The 15,428-nt window shown below is 35.4% G+C and overlaps 1 protein-coding gene across 2 annotated transcripts; it reads left to right on the top strand.

The window, feature by feature from the left end:
• Positions 1-4,978: 4,978 nt before the first annotated feature.
• Positions 4,979-14,072, top strand: LOC104897447 (auxilin-related protein 1). Of its 2 annotated transcripts, none has more exons than XM_010684324.4 (7): positions 4,979-5,614; positions 8,418-11,457; positions 11,543-11,632; positions 11,705-11,770; positions 11,862-11,951; positions 12,797-12,973; positions 13,575-14,072. In XM_010684324.4, the coding sequence occupies exons 1-7, from the start codon at positions 5,187-5,189 to the stop codon at positions 13,608-13,610; spliced, it is 3,927 nt and encodes a 1,308-aa protein (XP_010682626.2). In that variant the 5' UTR covers positions 4,979-5,186; the 3' UTR covers positions 13,611-14,072. The 2 variants fall into 2 exon arrangements, with proteins under 2 accessions (XP_010682626.2, XP_010682627.2); XM_010684325.4 differs by lacking the exon at positions 4,979-5,614 and adding an exon at positions 5,641-8,328.
• The last annotated feature ends 1,356 nt before the right edge of the window (positions 14,073-15,428 follow it).

Genomic DNA, 15,428 nt, shown 5'->3' with positions numbered 1-15,428 from the left:
GTTATTGCTATTAGTATTATTATTACTATTATTATTAGTATTTATATGATATTAGATCATACCCCTATGACCCTAGATTATCTGACTAATAAGATAATTAGATTGAAAAGATACTCCATCGATTTCTTTTTGTTCTTTATGTTTGGCATGTCTCGGTTGGTTGAGCGAAAACTTTGACCTTCAATTCTCACTAATATATAAGAAAAAAACATAGTCATATACTCATATACGATCTTGTTAAATTTTTGTCAATATGTACGTCTAAATATCAACTTTTAATAACTTGTACTAATATCTATACAAAAATATTAAAAGGCGTTCCTAAACAAGGAACAATGTCACGTGGCACTCTCCTTAGAGTGTTTTAGTCTATGTAATCAACATAGTAATAAAAAATAAAAAATGCATTGTATAAGATTCGATTCCGTGATCACATGCTTATGAAAGTTCCAATCACTAAACCAAATGATATTTGGTATTATTAGTTCAAGTTAAAATATTAATAAATGAAAGATATGATTATACGAGGCGTAGCTCGTACCTAAAAACCATTTAATGTTCAAAAACTGCATTAAAAAACATACAAATTGCAAATAGATAGAAATTCTGAAGGAAGAGGGACTATGGAGTATTTTCTTTTATCCATATGAGCCACGAAGGCAATACAAAGAAGGGGAGGGAGGATTCAAATCTATCATTTACAGCACCTCAATTTTAACCCCTAAATCAACATTAGATATTTAGATTATGTAACCCCAAGTTCCCCAACAGTGTCAAGACAACCCAACATAACTTTCAACTTTTTTTTTAATTCTTGCACAAATTGCAAAATCACCATAATATAGAGCAGTCTATGATATGAGTCTAATTCCTCAAGCATAGGGGACAATATCTTCTCATAGTATCTACCAAAAGGACAATTTTACCACCACCATACAAGAATTGGCCTTTTTCGTTTGGCACAATAAATTATGGTCTTCGATAACGTTCTTTCTGCATGATGTATGAATCTACCTACTACTCCCTCCAGCAAAATTTCTAATGCTAAAATTAGCCAATTAGAAAGATATTCTATATTAATCTACAACTATGGATAGCAACTAATCCTAATATATCCTTTTCAGTATTAATCATTGAAAGCCATTTCTTAACCTACTGATTATAGATGTTGACACATCATCTATAGTGCCCATTTAGGGGATTGTCTCAACCACTAATTAGTCATTTGTTTTGGACTCTAATTAGAAGATCAAATATTCTTTTGAAAGTAAAATCAGTATCGTGATCAGGATAGTGGCGGATCCAATAATATTTTATGGGTTCAAAATCATTTTAATAAATTCTTACTGCGGTTGAGTGGTCAAATTTTTAAAGAACAAACTGAAAAATCCAAAAATTTTATGAAGAAAAAATTTCATTGTTTCATTTTGAAGTGAGGTTAAGAGACCCCACTTGGTCTAATGTGACTCCTTCACTGCGTAAGAGTACATTATAGTACTATAAGAGTAGCAATTAAGCAAAATCTAATGTCAGTTAGACATCTCTTGATACACTTTTAATTCTACAAAAATATCGAATCTGGCAAAGTTAAAAAAAATAATATCATAATAGCATTTTAGGACAAATTCTTATACTAAATAAATACTTTCTAATACCATTTCAAAAATTTATAAGGTTGGTATAATTGGTATAGTTAACATTTTGATCGGTACTACTTGAAATACCCTTCAAAACTCCGACTATTATGTCAATATGCAAGTAAATTCTGATTCGATTGTGTTAAAAGTGAACAAAAGGAGTATAAATCAAGGATGCATTATGCTAAATATTTTGTTTCAGGTCGAATAAGTTCTTATTAGTTTCATACAATAAGTCCAATAAGTTTTTATAAATTCTAGCAAGACGAGATAAGTCATTTCCTTCAAAGAATAAGTCAAAATAAGTTCTATAAGTCTTAACACTATATAAAACTAGCATTTTTTGCACGCGATGCGTGCTTGAATTTTTTTTAAAACAGAAACTCGAATTTTTTTGACGTATGTAAAAGTCAGAATTTGAACATTAAACATACAGAGTATAATTGTTTTTAATTATATAATTTATTGGTTTAGTCTCTGTCACTTAAGTCTCTCACCAGTATTTTTTGTTTACTTTTCAAAGTTAAATTCTATGAACAAAATAGAAATTTTATTGAATTTATCTATGATTTCTAATACTATATAGTTTTTTAGTTGGTTTTTGAATTAAGTATACTACTTCATATATTGTGAAGAAAGTGGACACTTGGATTTCAAGTCAAAATTTTGTGAGTATGTATTGACGTTGTAGTGTATTGGTTGTAGTTTGTAAGTTAATTTTTTTAGTTTTTGTAAAGTTTACTCATTTGAGTGATTTGTATAATGTAAATTATATATGCAATTTTATGATTTTAATTGACTTGTGAGTGATTGTTATAATTTTATTTTCAGTATTTTTATTTGAATCTCCCTTTGATTTGTAAGTGAATTTGTAATTTAGAAAGGTAAAGGGGTAAAATAGTCTATTCGTTCGGGGACATCATAGCTCCCCCCTTCCCAAATATAATAGAGATGATGATTTTTGAGAACAATGATTTGCAAGTGAATTTTGTGAATGTTGTTGTATGTATTGACGTCCTAGTGTATTAGTTTTAGTTTATAAGTTAATTTTTAGCTTTTGTAAAATTTCCTGATCATTTGAGTGGTTTGCGTGATTTTTACAACGTGATTTTCTCAATTCTATAAGTGATTTGTAAAATTTTCTCATATAAGTGATTTTTGAGTGATTGTTGAAAATTAATTTTGCAGTGGCTTTGTTTGACCCCCATTTTGGTATTGAGATTCCTTTTATAATTTAGAAAGGGAAGGGGGGCAAAATAGTCAGTTCAAAAGAGGACACCGTTGCTCCCCCTTCCCTTATGTAATAGAGATAAGTTCTAATACTTTATAAAATAGGTTTTTCTACGTTATACCTTTGTGTTTCTTCAATTATTTATACGTTATACCCAAACCTTTTTAAAAAATTCACACGGTATCCTCAAGGTTATATTATTTAATACACGATTCCCCCTACCGGCTACTGCTGATTATATGTCATTAATTCCGTTTAATTTTTTTGATTTATCGAGAGTAGTTTAGCTTATACATAGAGATGGCAGTGGGTAATGGACCCTATCCGAATTCGTGGATCCAGATCCAACTTTTACGGATCTGGATCCTCAAATTTTGGACCCTATGGATCCGGGTATGATCCGGATCCTCTTTGGAAAAAACGGAAATGGACCGGGTCCTAAATAATTACTCAGATTCAGATCCATTTACCCGTTTTTATAATATTATTATTCAATATTATAATATTAGTTATTACATGTAATAACAAATTTTTGCTTGAACTTCGAATTATTGTTCTAATGTGCAATTTACTGGATTATTGAGTTCGAAAAATCGATTGATAATTGTTGATCTTTCAGAAATAGTTGATTAATCTTCAGTTTGATATTTAATAGTAGTAAATGGTTGCAATGGTTATTTTCAGAAATTAAATGTGATTTTTGGTTGATGTTAGATGACTTTATTATTAAAAATCTTTAATTAATGTGAAAATTAGGTAGTTTGAACAAAATAGATAAGGATCCATCTTGGATCCGTTTAGGACCCGGATACGTAGGAGCCATGCAGATCTGAATCTGGATCTTCATTCTTATTACCCAATGGATCTGGGTAGGATCTGGATCCTTGTCTAAAAAACGGATCTGGATCTGGATCCTAGAGGACCATATCCAGATCCTACCCATTGCCATCTCTACTTATACATAGTTTAATGCTTGATGGGAATATTCACAAATCAGATTAGTTCCACTAGATTATAAAAAGTAAACGAAATTGATGAGGTATAATGAGTGATACGATCATTGTGTATTAAAAAAGGTAATAAGTTTGAGGGTATCGTGTGAAATTTTTAAAAAGTTGAGTACAATGTACAAATTGAAAAAAACACAAGGGTATAACATAGAAAAACCTCAACAAGATTTCATAATTACTATAAAATAAGTTCACATAAAATAAGAAAATAAAGAAACAACTTAAACCAACAGAGTACTACCACTGTTTTTTTTTTTTTTAAGTTGACTAGTTTTCCTTATACACATATGCCAATGCACTATTTTAAACTTTTATATATCTAATTATCGATAAGCAAAAATTACAAAAAGTTGATATTATGAAAATATACATCAAGACAAGTCTAACAACATCCCACATGATTGTATTTTTTCTTAAGTATAAATCAGAAAAATAGTCAAAGTTATAGATGTTAATAGCATCAAAAGTCAAAACGAGTTATCTAAAAAAACGGACGAAGTACTTCCGCTTTTCAAAATAGTTGCATTGTTTGCCTTTTCACGTTTGCCAAGATGATTTTTTAAATGTTAATATCTCTAATTATGTATAAGTAAAAATTATAAAAAAATTGATATTTGAAATTCTCGTATTAAGATAAATCTAACAAGATCCTACTTGACTATGTTTTTTCTTATATAATGCTAAGAGAAAACTTATTAAAGTTGATTAATAAATAGTCCCTCCGTCCTCTATTAGTTTATCCGTATTCCTTTTAAGGGTGTCCCTTATTAGTTTACCCCTTTTTTTTTTTTTGCTATTTTTAGAATGGGACGACAAACTTTTCATCACACATATATTCAACTTTAAGTATAAATAATCTTTTTTCTCTCTTTGTATGCCCCATATTACTATTCCTCCTAAAATTCTATGTAAAAGAAAGGGATAAACTAATAGAGGACGAAGAAAATAGTAACCAAATATTAAATGGTGCAATTATTTTAAAACAAAAGAAGTATATCATATACAGAAATATAGGGTTACCATAGATAATTTCCCAATAAAGCAAACACCACATATACACATCACAAAATTCCCCTAATATACCTGTTTCACCTTTACCAGTCCACCAGTCTCATTTCCCTCCCTCTTTTCTCCAAATCCCCACCACCTGCGCGCTCCTCTGAAGTCTGAACCCCCAAAAAAACAAAGAGAGAGAAAAACACAAATTCCAGATAATAAAGCGGTATACATATACAAATCCATAAAGTAACACATTTACCATTATTTTTTAGAGAGAGAAACTCCCAAAAACCCTACTCTCTCTCCTCCATGGAAAGACCTTACTCTCACTCAAGACCACCTACATTTTCTTCCAAAAAGAAACCTCCTCCATTTTCTTCTTCTTCGTCTTCTTTCCTCAACAATGGCGGATTCTTCAGTACCTCATACGACGACGTTTTCGGCGGTCCTCCTAAATTTACTTCTTCTTCTACTTTAGCTCCTCGAGCTGAAGATTACTCTGAAATATTTGGAGCTTTTAGATCATCTTCTTCTTCTTCTCGTTCTTCTTCTTCTATACCTGTTCTTGATCTTCCTGCTATTTCTGACGACATTCATTCTGCTGCTGCTTTTTTCGATTATTCTGAGGTTTTCGGTTCTTTTAATGCTGTTGATTTCGCTCTTCCTTTCGATCAACTTTTTCCACCTTGTGATGCTTCGTTTTGCGATGCTGATGATGCTTCCTCTGATGAAGCGTGGTAATTTCATTTATTCCTTTTTGTTTGTTTGTTTGTTTGTTGTTGTTTTTCTGTAATTGTTGATGTTTTTGGTTCTGGTTAGCTAAAATCGAGCTCGAGATTGTACATCAAGTGACATTTTCGTAAACAAAATGTTACTATATGAAGTCGTAGGGTCAAATATTAAGTCCTGATTCTGGTTGGCGGAATTTCGAGCTCGAAATTGCGAGGAAAATGCAATTCATCTTTGAGATGGATAAACTTTGTACATCAAGTGGCATTTTCGTAAACAAAATGTTGCTATATGAAGTCGTAGGGTCAAATATTAAGTCCTGATTCTGGTTAGCGGAATTTCGAGCTCGAAATTGAGGAGAAAATGCAATTCATCTTTGAGATAGATAAACTTTGTACATCAAGTCGCATTTTCGTAAACAAAATGTTGCTATATGAAGTCGTAGGGTCAAATATTAAGTCCTTATTCTGGTTAGCAGAATTTCGAGCTCGAAATTGTGGAGAAAATGCAATTGATCTTTGAGATAGATAAACTTTGTACATCAAGTGGTATTTTCGTAAACAAAATGTTGCTATATGAAGTCGTAGGGTCAAATATTAAGTCCTTATTCTGGTTAGCGGAATTTCGAGCTCGAAATTGTGGAGAAAATGCAATTCATCTTTGAGATAGATAAACTTTGTACATCAAGTGGCATTTTCGTAAATAAAATGTTACTATATGAAGTCGTAGGGTCAAATATTAAGTCCTGATTCTGGTTAGCGGAATTTAGAGCTCGAAATTTTGGAGAAAATGCAATTCATCCTTGAGATGGATAAACTTTGTACATCAAGTGGCATTTTCGTAAACAAAATGTTTTTATATGAAGTTGTAGGGTCAAATATTAAGTCCTGACTGTGGTTGGCCAAATTTTGAGCTCTAAATTCCGAAGAGAATGCAATTCATCTTTGAGATGGATAAACTTTGTACATCAAGTGGCATTTTCTTAAACAAAATGTTACTATATGAAGTCGTAGGGTCAAATATTAAGTCCTGATTCTGGTTGGCGGAATTTCGAGCTCGAAATTGCGGAGAAAATGCAATTCATCTTTGAGATGGATAAACTTTGTACATCAAGTGGCATTTACGTAAGCAAAAGGTTACTATATGAAGTCGTAGGGTCAAATACTAAGTCCTGATTTTTTCCTGTAATTGTTAACATTCTTGGTTCTGGTTAGTTGAATTGAGCTCGAAATTGCGGAGAAAATCCAATTCATCTTTGAGATGGACAAACTTTGTACATCAAGTGGCATTTTCGTAAACAAAATGTTACTATATGAAGTCGTAGGGTCAAATATTAAATCCTCATATTTTTTCCTGTAATTGTTAACATTTTTGCTTCTGGTTAGCTCGAAATTTCAGAGAAATGCAATTCATCTCCAAGAAAACTTTGTACATCAAGTGGCATTTTCGTAAACAAAATGTCACTATAAGCAGTCGTAGGGTCAAACTCAAGTCCTCATATTTTTTCCTGTAATTGTTAACTTTTTTGCTTCTGGTTTGCTCGAAATTCCGGAGAAAATGCAATTCATCTCCGAGATGTACAACGTATCAAGTAGCATTTTTGTAAACAGAATGTTGCTATATGAAGTAATAGGGTCAAATATTAAATCCTCATTATTTCCTGTAATTGTTAATAATTTTGGTTCTGATTCGCTGAATTTCGTGCTCAAAATTCCGGAGAAAATGCAATTCGTCTTCGAGATGGACAAATTTTGTACATCTAAGTGGCATTTTCGTAAACAAAATGTTACTATATGAAGTTGTAGGGTCAAATACTAAGTCCTGATTTTTTCCTGTAATTGTTAACATTTTTGGTTCTGGTTAATGCAATTTGTCTTCGAGGTGGACAAACTTTGTACATCAAGTGACATTTTTTGTAAACAAAATGAAACTATATGAAGTCATAGGGTCAAATATTAAGTCCTGATTTTTTCCAGTAATTGGCAACATTTTGCTTCTGGTAGCTGAATTTCGAGCTCTAAGATCCAGCTGTTTTGTTATCTCCTTCTTTTGCAAAAACAGAAACTTAAGGCCTGTTAGGGATCATTGTTAGTTTCAGTTGTTAGTTTTATAAATGTAAAAGTCAAATGATATAAGAGGTGTAATGAACTTAAAGTTAGTCATCCTTGTAGTAAATATGTTAATGTTGAAACTGACTATGGAAAACTGGAAACTACATCTTCTGCTTTTCGGAAAGTGGAAACCAAAACACGATACTGGACAGACCCTAACTCTCCTTCTGTCCAATTTATTAAGGGCACTAGAAGATAGGAACAGGGGTATTTGAATTTGATATTGCTCTGCTTGTATTTATGTTGTTTTTATGTTTGGTTGAATTGGAGTTTTAAAAATACTGTTCTAAGATTAAAGTCCACATATGAGTTTGTCCCATGTTTAACAAAAAGGGGGAGCATGACTCACATATATGTTTGGCGGATTACTCCACATATTGTTGGTTAAGATGACATTAAATGGACTTGTCTTTGGTCAGACTCTCTTTTTTCGGGAACGGATAAGTTTTAGTGTTTAACTTTTTCGTGGTTTGAACCATGAGTTAGGGCTGTAATGTAGCATGATTTGAGCTTTGCACGTATTGTAGTGATCTTAATGGATCACATACTTATCTGGTTTCTGAGATGGTGTGGAGTTTCTCTGGTACAAGACAAGTCCATTGCACTTGCAAGTATTTCCTTCACCGATCCTTTTGTTTTCTTTTGTGAAATTAAATATAACTAGCTGCTTGACTCATTTGCTTCTCCTTTTTATGGACAGGACCCCAGCTGGAACGGAGTCTCTTTCTGATGATTCAGACCCATTTGCTGTTTCTGAGAAGAGCCAGTGCTTCTCAAGTGAAAATTCTCATCAGCCATCCGAAAGCAAACAATTTAATGTTTCCTACCATAAAGTCAATCCTGGAACCAACACATTTATGCCTAACTCGATGCATGTAGCTCAACTTAATGATGTGCCTGGATATACTTGTGTGGTCAATGAAGCCACATCTTTAAGAGACATGGCAGCTGAAAAGTGCTCACCAGTAGGTGATGACATTGTCCTTAGCGTGGCTTCTCCATCTGATCTTGCACAAAAACATACAAGGCAAAATATATCCCAAGCTTCACATGATGACACTGGTTTGAAATCGAATGGAAGTGACCGGAGATCTGGAAAAGAATGTAGTGGTAGTACATCTCATATGAATTCTACATTTGCATCTGTATCTGACATCAACCTCAGAACCGAACCATCACATTTGCCACCTCCGTCAAGACCGCCACCCATTCTGGCAGACAGGAATGAAAGTTTTCCCAAGCCGAATTCAAATCCTATGGATTCTGAAAATTTTGGCTCCACAACTTTTGATGATACCTTACCACCATCCTATGATATGGAGGTGGATGCAAGCTCTTCTGCAGCAGCTTCTGCTGCTGTTATGAAAGATGCAATGGAGAGAGCGGAAGCAAAACTTAAAGCTGCGAAAGAGTTGAGGGACAGAAAGGACAAAGTTCAGAACAGTGGCAAGCTGCATTTGGAGACTGATGTATATGGAGGGGAGAATCTTCAAGGGACACATGATGAGGTTTTGTATGGAGAGACCAGAGTGCATCCGGCAAGTGATAGAGGAGGTCCTAGTAAGATGAAAAATTCAGCTAAAACTAGGCATGTTAAACATGCCTCCCAGAATTTACCTGATATTTTGCCTGTTGAACAACCAAAGATAAAACCAGCTGAGACAAAGCCCAAAAAGAAAAGTAGCTTTTCTAGAGATACTGCATTTACTGATGTAGCTGGTCAATGGACTGAGGCTAGGCAATATTATGATTTTGTAAATACTGACGACACTGGAGTAGCTCCTCAGCCACCTAATAGTATTGGTGATGAGAAGAGAGCAACTAAGCTGCAGGGCGGTGATGATCAAAATTCAAATTCCGCAGAAGAGGCTTGTGTAACAGTAGAAAATAGGCGAAGGCTGAAACCAACAAAAGCGGTATCAAGACAAGCATATTATGAGAAAATAGTCAAGGTGGCGCAAGAAGTTCACGAGAGAGTGATTTGTGGGCCTGGGGAGCCTGATAAGACGCTGAAGCGTGTGTCTCAGGACAAACCAAGACAGCAGAAGCCTGAGTTAATGAATGAACCAGAGATGTATGAACTTCCACTTTTTAAAGCTCAGAATGTGGAGGAAAACTCCAGTGAGGCTTTGCAGAAAGAGGAAGCTGGGATAAGATCAAGGATTCTACTGGAGAAAGAAGAGCATAAGGAGGAAAGTGAGGCTTTTCACAGCCAGCAGGTTGATAGAAATACAAAAGGTCCTCATGGGAGCATGGTTGAAGGGGTTTCTGAAGTCAAGGTAGAGGAAATGAGAGGGTCGTGTGAGAGAGATGATAGTGACTATGGAGTTCAAGAAACTGTAGTAAGAGGAGGACATGAGCAGAGATCAGACGAGTCTTGCGGAGAAATCTCAGAAGAGAATCAGAATCAAGATGAATATAGAGATAAGCTCGAGAAGACTACTGAGTCGGAGCATGTGGAACATGCATCTATGGAACCATGTGAGCTAAAAGGAAGTGGGAAAGTTGATGAGAACACTGGTTACGAGGAAGATCAGAAGGGTGTACACAGAAATCACATAAAGCTTGAGAGTGAGAATGAGGACCAAGAGCCCCATAGCTCCCCAGATATGGAGCTGCCTATAGAAGAAAAACATTTGAAGTCATCTAATGGGACTAATTTCTATGAGAAGGATGTTGAACTCGAGAAGCCACAAAGGAAAGCTGATGGCTTCAAGGAAGAGAATGCTCAGAAAGAATATGGTGAAATTGGCCCTACACCTTCAGATGGAAAAAGCTACTTGGAGGCAACTACAACTGCAGATGTCCTGATTGATGGAAGACAAACAGAACCTACTACTGTTCAGGTCGGTCTTAATGACTGTGAGCTTGAGGGAACAAAAATGCAGGCTTCAGAGACAGTTGATCTAAATGAAAATAACACAAAGACAGGTAATAAATGTATTAGAAATGAGAAAACTATGAAAGAGGAGAAAAATGAAGGTGTACGATTACCCTTTGATTCCAATCTGGTGAAGGATCTCAATGTTGATAGAGGAGGAAAAGGAAATCTAGCTGAAGAGGGCCAGGTTCTTATTGACCAAGAGGAAAAGGTTAGATCTACACTGGCTGAAGGAATTCATGGGTTTAATGAGCATGCTGGTAAGGAAGAAGTAACTCATACTGTATTGCGCGAGGAGAAGGATAGTTTCCAGAAGACATCTCACCTCCCTAATATTGGCCAAAGCGTTGAAAGAAAGGGTAAGATAGTTAATCATAATAGCTTTTCAAAAGAGAAAGTTGAAAAGGAGATAGAACAGGAGAAAGACCGACTTCAGAAGCTTGAGGAAGAGAGAGAGAGGTTAAGAGAAAGGGAAAAGGATAGAATGGCAGTTGAATTAGCAGTACGTGAAGCTCGTGATAGGGCATTTGCAGATGTACGGGACAGGGCTGAAAGGGCTGCTCTGGAAAAAGCGACAGATGAAGCACGGCAAAGAGCAATGGCCGAGGCCCGGGAGAGGTTAGAGAAGGCATGTGCTGAGGCAAGGGAGAGGTCATTAGCTGACAAGACAGCAGAAGCCAAACTAAGGGCGGAGCGCGCTGTGACAGAGCGAGCAAACGCAGAAGCTCGTCAACGGGCCATTGAAAAGGCAATGGCTGAGAGGGCTACTTTTGAGGCACGAGAAAGAATGCAAAGATCTGTTTCCGAAAAGTATTTGTCTGAGAGAGATGTGATCATGAGGCAGAGCTCTTTCCCCACAGTGAGTATATTCTTGTCATTTCTTTCAATGCCGATTTTTCATTTCTTTAGATGTGTGTACTCATTGTGTGCAAATGGGCTTGCAGACTAGCGAGAGGTTTGAAGTAGCTAATAGTGAACCAGCAGAGAGATGCAAGGCCAGATTAGAGAGACACCGTCGAACAGTAGAACGGGTGGTAAGTCCCGCCCCCCTCTATAATTTTAATTGCACTCTAGAAGCTCGCTAAAACTTTGTTTGGATGTTTCAGGCTAAAGCACTTGCAGAAAAAAATATGCGCGACCTTGTCAGTCAAAAGGAACAAGCTGAGAGGACTGTGAGTATTTATATTCCCTACTGAGATAACTCTGTTTTTGGTGAATTGCATCGAATTTTTCTCATCATCCTCTCTTCTCCTTTTCAACCAGAGATTAGCGGAAACTCTTGATGCCGATATCAAAAGATGGTCAAGTGGCAAAGAAGGCAACTTGCGAGCTTTGTTATCAACACTACAATATGTATGCATGCTAACTTACAGTCTTTATAGGGTTGGATGGGTCCTCAATTTTTCCTTCAATACATTTCTTATATCTATGTTTAAGTAGACTAATCAACGTCTGAACTGTGGTTAGGGATTGATTAGCTTAGATTGGCAAGGACTTCAGACAATTAGATCATCCAACTTTCTTCTATGCGTTGACTGTTTGTGTCCACAAAAGGCTAACTGATGTATATTTGTTCCAAATACTTCTAACAGCATTGTTGGCTCCTTATCTGGCCATGTGGGTTATGTGTACTTTGCTTCTCTTTGGACTAAATGGTCCTGATTCCTGAATCCTGATATTAGCATTTATAAAGAAAGCTAAAACAGAGAATCAAAAGGGAAAAGAAAAGAGACGTCAAATTGTTGATCTTCAGAATCATTAGTTGCTCGGTTATGGTTTTTTAATCCATTAAAATCACTATGACCTGTAGACCTTGTTGTCTTACCCGCTACCAAAAAGTCGTAGTAGCTGTATGATTCTTACATAGTTACATGCACTTTAATTTTAGTTCAGATTAGCACCAAAAATTCGTGTGGACACTTTATAGTTTAGATCAGCGTCAGATCTGATGCTGGATATTTCTTGAGAAAGCTCTGTGGAGATTGGGTCAAAGAAATATAAATTGTAGTTTTTCTATCAAGAATTGATATTCATTTCTTGGCCTAGTTTATATGTTTTTGAATGTGTTACTTCTAGATATTGTTCATTCCATTGATTCTCCTAATCTCCTCTTAAATGTTGTACTAGTGGCAGCTTAAGTTATGTAGGCATGTAGCTCAAAGTAGTTGCAGTTTATCTTATCTTTTCTTGAATGGCAGATTCTCGGACCTGATAGCGGTTGGCAACCAATTCCTCTCACAGAAGTTATAACTGCTGCTGCTGTGAAAAAAGCTTACAGGAAGGCTACTCTTTGCGTGCATCCAGATAAATTACAACAGCGCGGAGCAAGTATCCAACAGAAGTATGTATGTGAAAAGGTTTTTGATCTCCTAAAGGTATATTTCTTTTATGCTTCTTATCTTAATTAGATGCTATCATACTAGTGAAGTAGTTATGCCTACTGTCAACAGTCAAAACATCCTTGCTGAACTTGGAGGTAAAACAATAATATTATTTCTGGGATTGAAGTACTGAACTACCCTGTCCACTCACCCCCACCGCCAGCTCCCGCCCGTCCAAAATAAAATTATGTTGTAACTAAAATTTTCTTATGGCATAGTCCAAACTCCGAATGTTACGCTGGATTATCCGCTTGCATAACAATGGGTCTAGCCTCTATAGTTAGAAATTTTGGGGTGTGGTAACTAAAGTTCATGGTGGCACTATCTTTATTTATATGTCTGCATTCACCCTTAGATGTCGGTGTCATCATCAATGAAATTTTGTTTCTTGATCTGCTGTGAGTGTTCTCGAGGTTTAAAGAATGTTAACGAGGAAATTTAAGATTGTTATTTATTAGCCTTACTGATATTCCATTATATAATATGCATCGAAATTAACTCTGTACAACTCTCTTACCTTCTTTTTTCTCTGTACAACTCTTAACATTCTTTCATCTCTGTACAACTCTCTTACAATCTTTCTTCCATTGCACAGGAGGCTTGGAACCGGTTTAACTCAGAGGAGAAATAGTTTAGGCTAGTATTATAAGCCGAGGGTTAGGATTTGGTATTTATACTTTGGAAAGTGTATATTTGTATAGCCAGCAGTCTTGAAGATGTAATTGGAACATAGAAGTTGATCTGTGCTCATTCACAGAAAGAAAGAAAGAAGCCAGGGTTTAAGGTGCTTCTGCTGTTAATTATTGTCAGGTTTTGCATCACGCGATTACCGGGCGATTATGTTGATGATTAACTTCATAGTGAAGGCAATTGAAGTTGCTATACCTCCCTATAGATCTCTTGCACTGTACGATGTAAAAGGTATGGCGAAAATTGAAAGCTGGAATGATGTTCCAAGCTAAATTTGTAGTTCTTGCTAAAATTCTATATAGCTCAGATTAGATATTTTCAGTTTTCTGATAGATTTCACCCGTTACTGATTATTGACCCAATATAGTTTTGTTGATGACAAATGAAAGTACTTGGTTTTTAAGTTTACGTCGCTCAGAATCGTTGCCTCCTTCCTTTAAGGCACCTGCTGGGCATATATGCCAGGTTCATTAATACGAAGAGATGTCAATAGCTTCGATAGCAATGGTGTTTTATGCAGACAATAAAGGAAGTTCCTGAAGCATTAATCACATGTTCAACATCAATAAACTTGGAACATAGTTGGATTTTGCTTTCAGTGAAACTTGCTCGGTATTTAAGTCATATTTTTGTCCGTTTATATCTTTAAAGTGAAAGTATTGGGTCAGACCGTCTGACCCAATATTCTCGTCAGACGGGCTGAGCCAAGTAGTATAATATACAGCAAAGGAGAAAAGAAAGATTAAAAAAAAAAAGGAAAAGAAGGTTCAAAATAGAAAAAATAGAAAAATCAAAATATCCAAAGCTACAGACCCATTTTCTCTCCTTCTTCGCTGAAACTTCCCTTGTTTTGCTGAAACAAAATTGTGATGTTTTTGGATTATGATGGCACTCTCTCTCCTATTGTTGATGACCCTGATCGAGCTTTTATGTCTGATGCTGTAAGAGTCGTATAATTTTTTTAGTAATTAGTACCTGTGTTGCACGGAAACGATATTCGGACACCAAACTGAAACATGGAAACAGGTGTTTATAATGATATTCCGCCGATGAGGAAGTTTCCCTGAAGATTCTGAAGTATGAAAAAAGTTTCGTGATGCGACTTTCATGAAGTTTGCGTGCAGTATAGATTAGTACTTACTACTTACTTAGAAGGAGGTTGATTTTTTCTATCTTTTTTGGAAAATATAGATGAGGAGGACAGTGAGAAAATTAGCTAGATATTTTCCCACAGCAATTGTGAGCGGAAGATGTCGAGACAAAGTGTACAATTTTGTTAAGCTGGCAGAAGAGGAATGAAGAAGAAGGAGAAAGTGAGAGAAAGCAGAGGTTAGTGTTTTGTTTGTTTTTCAGCTGGACTTTGTTTTGTTTCAGTTGGACTTTGTTTTCTTTCAGTTGGAGTTTGTTTTCTTTCAGTTGGACTTTGTTTTCTTTTAGTTGGACTTTGTGTTTCTTTCAGTTGGACTTTGTTTTGTTTCAGTTGGACTTTGTTTTTTTTTCAGTTGGACTTTGTTTTTTTTTTCAGTTGGACTACCTGAAAAAGAATGAAGACTACCTGAAAAAAAATGAAGACTACCTGAAAAAGAATAAAGACCAACTGAAACCCAAAGTAAGTCTAACTGAAGTACAAAAACCAACTGAAAAAAAGAAGACTAACTGAAAACAAAATGAAGACTACCTGAAAAAAATGAAGACTACCTGAAAAAGAATAAAGACCAACTGAAACCCAAAGTAAGTCTAAACTGAAGTACAAAAACCA

The sequence above is a fragment of the Beta vulgaris genome, chromosome 6 (assembly GCF_026745355.1).
Source record: "Beta vulgaris subsp. vulgaris cultivar EL10 chromosome 6, EL10.2, whole genome shotgun sequence".
Taxonomy (NCBI): Eukaryota; Viridiplantae; Streptophyta; class Magnoliopsida; order Caryophyllales; family Amaranthaceae; genus Beta; species Beta vulgaris.
The sequence above is the reverse complement of the archived record's forward strand: the minus strand, read 5'-3'. Positions and strand labels throughout refer to the sequence as shown.

Bases quoted from the DNA above. Each gene is read 5' to 3' on its own strand.
- LOC104897447 (XM_010684324.4), top strand. From the start codon at position 5,187: ATGGAAAGACCTTACTCTCACTCAAGACCACCTACATTTTCTTCCAAA. The intron at 11,458-11,542 runs GTGAGTATATTC...ATGGGCTTGCAG, and splicing joins GGCAGAGCTCTTTCCCCACA to ACTAGCGAGAGGTTTGAAGT. The intron at 11,771-11,861 runs GTGAGTATTTAT...CTTTTCAACCAG, and splicing joins AGGAACAAGCTGAGAGGACT to AGATTAGCGGAAACTCTTGA.